Genomic DNA, 9,472 nt, shown 5'->3' with positions numbered 1-9,472 from the left:
TGGCCCAGGTGATGCAGGGGACACCCAGGAAGCCACTGAGCATCACAGCCCTGGCTCAGCAGGGTGCAGACACAGGGAATGGGGTGGCAGAAGCGTTTCTGGGACAATTTGTTGCTGCAGATCCACCACGGTTTGTCTGCATTGCCAAAGGAAAGATGCTCACTTAAGGAGCTGCTCCCTGGGGAAAACTCCCTATCAGCCATAATTAGATTTAATGATGGGGCAATCCTCAAATTGAAGCTATATATATCCATTATGTGACTGAAATTACCAAAGCTTGCCTATTATCTTAATAGCACACGGGATAATAAATGGGCCACTCCAAACCTGAGCATTATCCCTGATATTAACTGCCACCAAGGGCTCTGGATGAAGTAATAAACTGCAGGGACCTTATTGTTAACTTTGGCAGTCCTCTATATCACAGGTTTTACAGAGACAAGTGAGGTGAAGGGGAAAAAAAAATCCTCTTTCTTATTTCTGCATGGAACAAGTGGGTATTTTCCCAAGCTGGTATTTCTTTATAACAAAAAAATCAGATTCTGATACTTCTTTCCTTACTATGACACACATTCCTGCTTCCTCTGCTCCTGAAGAGTTTCACTCCCAGGCAGATGGCGCTGAGGACAGGTGACATCACCCACCACATTTCCCACATTAAACTTCTCTCTCCCCCAAAAGCAAAATAACCTCGCTGTGCCTAATTAATGTCTGCCCGTCTCCTGCAGAAGCAAGCACAGGAAAACACTGATCCTATTCTTCAGGGGCGATGGATTCCAGGGATTAACACAAGGCCTGTTGTTCCCAGTGACCCGGGGACTGCCTGAGGAGCAGCTCCTCTGAACCTACTCTGCCAGGGAGAACAGCCCAGCAAGGAGCTGATGAGTCAGGAGGCTCCCAACTGCTCCCTGCCTTTGTATGGAACGGCTCTTCCCAGAGAAAAATCCAATCTATTAAAAGCTGCGTCAAATTAATACTCTCTCGAACATTTCCTCTCTCCCTCGCTGGTATTTAGAATAAATGTGGCCAAGCTGTGCCTCAACAACACAGAAAAACCATGAAAATTCATCTTCCGGCACACAAAGAGCTGGGGGAGAGGGGAGGAAACTGCAGTTACACCTAATAATGAAATCCTCTACGTCCTTTAGTGTTGCAAACAATCAATAAGCTATCAGACATGAGAGGAGATTGAATTCAGAATATTTATTATCCAGCCACTCCACAGGGTACAAAGCACAACAGCAAACAACTGAGAATTCAAGGTTAATGAGCACCAGGGAGGTGTTTGGGAGGGACTCACTCAGCAAACACAAAAATCAAAGGAGCAAAACGGAGCAAGCTGCGTTCAGGCCATTTCTGAGTATTTACACAAATTCACACACTTGGCAATCATTTCTGGGGTATTGGAAGAGCTCTTCCTTACCTCTCTCAAATGCATTTTTTATGTCGTTCACTTCAACTTGCGACCCAGACACTCTGAATATTCCTTCGTGCTGCAAACCTGCAAGGAAACAGGAGATGCTGATAACAAGGTAAGATAGATTAGATAAGTGAGATGGCACCTTCAGCAGCTACAGCTCCTGTAATAAAGGAAAGGTAAGAACAGGAAAGGTAAGAAAGAAAGGTAAGAAAGGAAAGGCAGAGGGATGCTGGTTTAAAAGCCACCTTTCCCTGCGATATCCAGAATATGCAAAACCAGAACTCAGCACAGGCAGAAGAATTATTAACCCTTCTAAACTGCCAGAGTACCAGGGCTCTGACAGCCATTCATGTTATCTCTCACCCTGGAGGATCCCCAGAGGATTTTACAACTCAGAGGAAGTCATAAAGCAGCGGTGGAGCAGCCAGGAGTAAAATATGGCCAATGCCAGGAGGAAAACGTTTCTCTTCCAAGAGCAGTTCCACGGGAGCAAAGTGTTCAATCACCCTCGAGCCAGGGCTGGCACTCAGGGAAGGACTCAGCTGAGTCTGTTGGAAAATCTAAGCCAATTCTGGAATCTGAGTGAAATCAGCATCTCCTCATGGCCACGATTTATCCCCCATCAGTTCCCATTTCAGTGTGGTTTCAAGGATTCTCCCAGCAAATATCCAAGTATGGCCTTAAAGAAGGATTACAGAACTCGGTTCTTGCAAGTGATGATGAGAATGGGACTCCAGGTTATGGTTTCTAAAATGGTGATGAATCAAGGAAAACGAAACAGGACCTGCTACCTGGCCCTGCATCTTGGTTAATGAAGATAAATTCCACCTCTTTCCGCAGGTGTTAATTAACAGCTGTTTCACACGCTACTAACAAATGATATCAATTAAAAATGAAAACAAATTGCAATAAATGTACAGCATTCAAGGCTGGGAGAGGTCAGCCTTCCAAACAGGCATAAATCATCTCACTGTGGCACTGAGTGAACAATTAATTCACTGCTTGACCTCCTACATTCAAACACTCCGAGTGTTCCTCCTCCTCCTCATGAAGAGGATGATGGTTCTTGGTGAAGGCCACACTTCAGGGCTCAAAGGAAGGTGAGTGGAGGGGAGGCACGAGTGGTGTCTATGGATGGGAAGCTTATTTTGCAAGGAATAAAGGGATATTGTTGGAAAATTGGCATTTGCAAGGTCAGTTATTTGGAGCAGGCATCACACACAACACCAGCAGCGCAGCCTGAAAATCAGAGCCATTTTCTTTCTGGGGCAGCCTCTGCACAAGCATCACATCCTGAGCTACTCTGAGCATCTTTTATAAGGTTTATTTTATAGGAATGTCACAGGACACCTCCAGCCCACGAACTCACCGTGCCTGCTGATGAATCGGATGCAGCTCTCCACCACCAGGGGAATGGCTTGGGAGGAATCCTGCCCAGAGAGGAATTGCAGGAAGAGCAGGCAGAATGTAAAGTGAAGAGGAAAAAAAAAAAGAATAAAAAATGAGAAAGGTTTGACACCAAGATCACAACTTCCTCTCTTACTTTATTCCAAAGCTCCAAAGCAGCAGCCCAAGACCAGACTGTGTGAACTGGAATTCCAGCCCAACTTCAACCTTACAGCATCAACAAGAGATACTCTGGGTCCTCCCTATCTCAAGGAAACACATTTTAGCTCACTGGGTACCAAAAAGCAACAGATTATCCCCAAGGCCAGGGTCACAAAGCCTGGCTTTGTAAGTCTTCTATTACACAACAAGAGAGCAGTTACAGGTTCAACAGTGGGATTCCAGGGAAAACAAAGGGAATGGAGACAAAGAAACAACAGCGTGGATCCCATAAACCACGGCTGTCCAAACAGCTCAAGGCTGTTTGGCCGTTTTGGTTCCAGGTCTGTCAAAACACAGAGTAAAAGTAACTTTAAATTTTGTCATGGAAAATGAATGAGGTTTTGGATCCGGGTTTGAGGGACTTCTCAGACAAGACTGAAAAGCTCCATGGAAGACATGGAGGGACAGATAAAAATTTGTTTTCCACCACTCCTCCTATTTGCACACCACATCCCTGCCTTGTTACTGAGGGAAATGTTAATTACCTGCTTCCTCACGGTGGAGCTGCGCCGGCCACTGGTGCAGGGGTGCAGGAGGGAAAAACAGAACGGAACAGTCAGGATAATCCTCCACCATGACCAGCTCATTCCTTCAGCATTCCCAACCACATTTCGGAGGAGGGAAGGAGCCAGATATCCAAGTCAATCACAATGCCAGAGCCTCATTCGATTTATGGAACTCCAGAAAGATTTTAAGTGACTTTAAATCACTCAAAAACTGCACAAGGCGCAAGGGAGCCCTGACAGGAGATTGCCCCTGACGTTTTAATTCCGACCAGACGGAATTCTGCGAGCCAGGGCTGCTTGCTGGAGATGAAGTTTGATATAAATTGCACAGGGAAGAGCAGGTGGGAGCAGGCTGGTTCCCCCTGTGCCGTTAACAGCTGCCACTGCGGAGTCTTTATTACAGTTTTGATAAGATTTCAAATAAATAAATAACACCAAACCCCCTCGAATACCAGCACACACCAGCCAGGCTAAGGCTTGTCTGTCTGCTCTCATTTGCTGATGTTGGTGGACATTAATGGCAGAAAAATAGGAAAAAAGGCCTGGCTCTGCCAGGATTTTCCCCTCAAAATTTATTACTGGGGTTTAAAATTCCTTTAGTTTCTTGTAAAAAGGAAGCAAGGGAGATAACAGCAGAGAGGCCCTAATGTATCATTCCAGCCAATTCCCTGCCAGGGCAGATGGATGCTGAATTATAAATAAGGGGATTAGAAGTGTGATTTTTAAAAAGCCTGTACAACGTGGTAATTTTGGGGAAATTCCTTTTGTAAAAAAATCAAAACCACTGAATGAAAAAAAAAAAAATCAAATCCGATTCCACGGGCTGTCACAGACAATAAGGTGGGTTTTAAACCATTAGCGGGCACGATTCTTTGATATTTAAAATTGTTTCATGATGAATAATATTTTATTATTACAGATGTCAGGGTCTAATTAGGACCTGTCAGTTTTGCTTTGCTGTGAGGAATGGGAGCAGCAGTAATGACTCCACACTGGTGGCAATCACCTTCCTTTTGTTAACGAGGCAGGATGATGCACAGCCCCTGCCCCAGCTCCTCGTGCCCAGCAGAGCCCCTCAAATCCATCATTTTGGAGATGGAGATTTGTTATGTTCTACAAAAGCCCCATCAGGAGCTTAGTGCTGGTTCTGGGATTGGTCCTAATTGTAATAAAAGGTTTCTTTTCGTGCCCTCCGTCCTGTGGGAATCCAGGCACAGCAGAGCAGCAATGGGATCAAGAGTTTCCCAATTTAGGGTCCTCAACCCCGTGGATAATCCCTGGCCAGTCTCTGGGCCCAGTCCTCTCCCAGGACCAGGGGTTTGGTTATAAAAACCTAAATTTGGAGACTGTTCTCTGGGTGACAGCGCCAATTTAAGGAATTTCTCTCACTTTCCCATCCTGCTCCTGATCTGCACTAAATACACCAGGGCAAGAAAAGGGATTTGTTTATATTGGCTAAATTCCTGCCCCATCCCTGGAAGCATTCCAGGCCAGCTCGGACAGGGAGCAGCCTGGGACAGTGGCAGGTGTCCCTGCCCACCCAAACCATTCCATGATTCCATGCTGTGATTCTAAATCAGAACATTTTTCTAACAGACACACATCCCGGGCTGGTAACTGATCTGGAATGACCAATTTGCATCAGATTTTCCTTAAAAACACAATTCCCTGAGCCACGCCTACCTGGCCAGGGCGCAGTCAGTCCGCTGACCTGTGGAGAAGACAAAGAAATCCAGCATGAGGAGGGAGGAATGGGAAAATGCTTTCAGTGTCTCTGTACAGAGTTCTGGAAGGAGATGGAGGAGAGGAGAGAGGAGGGGACAGCTCCAAGGACAGCATCAAACTCATCCCTGCCAGCACAGCTCCACCAAATCCAACCAGGAATCAACTCAGGCTGTCCAAGGACTCCTGTCTCTGGAAATTGTTGGTTTTAAATAAAAATTACCTCCCCGAGCATTCTAATTGTCGGCTTCCACCAAAAAATTGGGCTTGTCAGTCCCTCCCTCCCTCCCTCTTCCCAGGGGAACTGGTGGGGTGAGAGATTCTACTTCACCAAGCCCCTGAGGAAGAGTGAAAACATTCCCAGATCTGTCAGCCCACAGCCTGAACGTGCTGGCACTGAAGCTATTTTGAGAGACAGACGTTCAGCGGTGTTTTCCACAAACATTTTTATAAAAACACTCCATTAACTTGCGCCGAGTTTTCAGGGAAGCAGCAGCCAAGCTCGGGACTTGCTAATGCAGCATCACCTAAAACATCACAACAGAAGAGGATGGAAAAAGAAGGATGTGCTGGTGGGAATGGGACAGGCCCATTTTTTTGTGACAAAAATCAGTGAAAGCACACTGATTCCCACCAGCTGAAAAACCCACGTTCCCTCCAGTTCTCTTCCTGCTCCTGGGGAGATGGAAGAAGGAATGAGGGAAGCAGCTAATTGCTGATGGCTGACAATTAGTCGAGCACATCTTGATAGCCACTTTTGCTCTCCCCACGTAAAGCCAAAACAGTGCATAATTTACATGAAAATGTTATTCTCAAGCAGAATTTCCAGCCATCTGTCCCCGTTTTCATCATGGAATATTCATACAGAGAAATTACACGGCTGTGGCAGCATCAAGGGGCTCCTGCATTAGGGTGACAAATGGGTACAGGAGGCAGGGACATAATGACTTGCAGAGAGGAGGACTTGCTGCTACTTTTATTACTGGAACTTGTCATCTTCAGATTAAAGCAATTTGCACCCTGACTGAAAAATGTCACCTGAGGATGGGGCAGGGAGGAGAATAAAAAATAACAACCCCCTGAACTTCCCAGGCACTGAAGACACACAGCTGGAGGCACATTCTCCTGTAAAGCTCCTAACCGTGCTCCAGGGACGTGTGAAGGGAATTTTATTTGCCCATTTTTTCCCAATGAAGTGACATTTTATGGATAAGTCTAGGCACAGTCCCCAGTTTGTACTATTAACCTGCTCCTGTAAGTTTGGAAATGCGATGTTCCTCCCTTTCCCAGCTCCTTTTGATCTCACAGATGACAGGAGGAGCTTTTTTCAGGAGCTGCTGGAGCTCACCCTGACACTCCCTGGGTCCCTTCACAGGGCCACTAAGAAAGCTCAAAAAGCAAATGAAGAAAACAGAAGCAGCCTTTAAATCTACAGAGCAATACAGAAATCACATTTAACTTCCTCTCCTTTCCCTCCTACCACAGCTTGAGCCGGGTTCAGGGGGCAGGCAGGTTAAGAGGAAATAGGTCTTGGAACGCAGAGGTCAGCTATGACCCAGGAATGTGATCAGTCACAGGGGCAGCACGGCTGTCACTTGCAGATATTTAGAGGCACAAGAAAAATGCCCTAAGGACACAAAACTGTGGCTTCAGCCAGGCTTTCTTACAGGACAGCTGAAGAGATGAGCAACTTTAACCAATCCAACTCAAACTGAGGCACCTCCTCCCCTCGGCTCCTAGCGGTTGGGGTCTGATAAACACGAAACTCTTAATTACTGCAGCAAGAAGTATTTTAGTTTTACAGAGCATTTTCAAACTGAAAGCAAAGCACTTCAAAGCCCACATGCTGGTTAAGTTTTCATCCAGCAGATTTGCACACCATGAGCTGTGGGGAGTCTAGCTCAGTCACAGCCCAACACCAGCCCTGCTCCAGACACGAACTCAGAACGAGCTGAGCCATTTTTTGACCTGACATATAGACTGTTAAAACCTTCTCCTCTGCAAATACAAGGCAGGCAGGTTTCTATGGAAACTTGGATGCATAGTTGAAGTGTTTTTGGCCAACAGGATTTGCCCATACCATGAAGGGAAAGAAATCTGCCTTTGTTCTGACTCTAACAGCAAATGAATGTTCAGTTCTGGCTGCTGCCCCCTGACTGATGCCCTCTAGACAGGCAACATATTTTACATGCTCTGAAATTTGTTTGTTCTCCTAATAAAAGCCTGGGCTCCATACGTTGGTTTGGTCCGGGTTGAACCCACAGAGGTGAGGAGCAGCTAAACTGCCAGGCAAATGAAGGCCCAGCCCATCAATAATTCTGAATTCATCAGTAAATCACCAGGTTTGGCCCAACAGAGATCATTAAGTGATAACCAGGATGGGTGTGAAGGAGGGGAGGAGGAAGGAGGGGGCAGCACAGCCCCACTGCAACAAACCAGTGATGCACACGAGTGCCTCGTTAAGCATTTTGGTGTTCACCCTTCATCAAGCAGCCATGGGGGTCATTTGGCTTCTCTCTCATGCAGATCAGAGGAATCAATTCAGAAAACTCGAGCACGGCCACTCTGCATCCAGGGCTGCCACCCTCAGCTGAGGAACTCAGTAAACCCAACAGCCAGAGCCAGCTGAGAGCTGCGAGGGGGACCCACACTCACTTTCTCCCAGGGTCTTCTGGAGAAGGTCGTGCTTGGCCTGGAGCTTCGTGATCAGGTTCCTGCCTTCCAGGTACTCCTTCATTTTCTGTGGAGGTGGCAAAAAACAGGATGGTGAGTGGACAATTCACTTCTCTGATCGAGTCTTTGGGCTGCTGGATTTGTGAACATGAGGGCAGAGTGACACTGAAGTTTATAGTGACAGAACAACACTGAAATTCACGGTTAAAGGATGAACTAAGTCCTGGTTTATGCATCTGGGCAAGTCTGAAGCTCAGTCCACCCATATTTCGAGCCCAACCAAGTTTGCATCAATGATCTCAGTGGCCTTTTCCAACCTTAACAATTCTGTAATTCTGTGACTCTCGATCTTCAGGGCAATTTCCATTGTTCCACTGTGGGACCAGCTGAATGTCTGGCATCTTTTAAGCCACCAGAGGAGCTGCCATCCACCCCTCTGCAGGCAGGGCGGGCTGGGGCTGCACATCACGGGCAGCTGAATGAGCAATTTGTTTTAACCAACTAAAAGGCTGCTACTGTGCTTATTCTCTCACTTAACCTCTCTCACCCCACTTTACTTGTCAAACCCTGCGTCTGCCTCCGCGCTGGATGATCCACAGGGCTGCACAGGGGGCGCGGGACAAAACAAATAAAGATATTATTTAGGTTCAGATTTACTCTTGTGGTGAAATACTGTACACCCGCGCAGGCATTTTTCCCACTGCTCCCTGATTTTTCACAGCTCTGCAAATGCTGGGAGGGTTTTTTTTCAGTTCTTTCACCTCTTATCTTGCAGTTCAGAGCAGTTTGACTTTTCCCAGTCCGAATCCCACGGCACCTCCGCCGCCGCGAGAAACCCGCAGGTGAAGCCGGAGCAGCCGCACCCCGCCCCGAGCTGGAGCCTGGGCTTTTGTCTCGCTGAAGTTTCCAGGCGTTATTGCCTCCTAGCAACACGCAGGGGGAGAATTCCTCAAGAGGAAAAGCAACCAAACAAACCAAAACCAAAAGAACTCCTAACCAAGCGAATGCTCCCATCCCGGCAGGAAAACATCCGGGTTCCGGGGGGTTTGGCGGTTCCCGGGGCACGTGAGGCCCGTGTGTGTAAACTCCTCGAGGAAGGGCTCCTTCCTCTTTCTGTTTTGCTTTCCTGGCCCGGCACCGAGGGATCCAGAGCCAGGAGCGGGCACCTCGGTGTTCCTGAAGGGTTGTTTTGCCTCAAACACTTGGGAACATAAAGCTGGGAAGGCGAATCCTCATCCCCGAGAAACCCCGCGGTGCCGCCGCAGGGCGCTGCAGGGAAAGGGGGAAACCGGACAGGGCTTTTCCTGGAGTATGGAATGGATAAGGGGGAAAGTCTATTCTGTACTGCGGGAAAAATCCAGTCCGGGTTTTCCTCTGAGTCCATTCTGTACTCCGGGAAAAATCCAGTCCGGGTTTTCCCAAGAGTCCATTCCGTACTCTGGAAAAAGTCCAGTCCGGGTTTTCCTCTGAGTCCATTCTGTACTCCGGGAGAAATCCAATCCGGGTTTTCCCCTGAACCCATTCCGTACTCCGGAAAAAAGCC

At 47.4% G+C, this 9,472-nt stretch overlaps 1 protein-coding gene across 5 annotated transcripts in view; it reads right to left on the bottom strand.

Moving 5' to 3' along the window:
• Positions 1-9,472, bottom strand: part of SRGAP2 (SLIT-ROBO Rho GTPase activating protein 2) — a 97,859-nt gene that overhangs the window by 21,539 nt on the left and 66,848 nt on the right. For all 5 annotated transcript variants that reach the window (XM_042013568.1, XM_042013571.1, XM_042013573.1 and 2 more), the window contains 5 exons: positions 7,912-7,996; positions 5,218-5,245; positions 3,514-3,544; positions 2,790-2,850; positions 1,424-1,501 (listed from right to left, as the gene is read on the bottom strand). In XM_042013568.1, the coding sequence (XP_041869502.1) occupies positions 1,424-1,501; positions 2,790-2,850; positions 3,514-3,544; positions 5,218-5,245; positions 7,912-7,996 (283 nt within the window). The remainder of the gene's footprint in view (positions 1-1,423; positions 1,502-2,789; positions 2,851-3,513; positions 3,545-5,217; positions 5,246-7,911; positions 7,997-9,472) is intronic.

Source organism: Corvus kubaryi, unplaced genomic scaffold (assembly GCF_017639235.1).
Source record: "Corvus kubaryi isolate FWS band 111438036 unplaced genomic scaffold, C.kubaryi_AGA036_p1.0 split1-37355, whole genome shotgun sequence".
Lineage (NCBI taxonomy): Eukaryota > Metazoa > Chordata > Aves > Passeriformes > Corvidae > Corvus > Corvus kubaryi.
The sequence above is the reverse complement of the archived record's forward strand: the minus strand, read 5'-3'. Positions and strand labels throughout refer to the sequence as shown.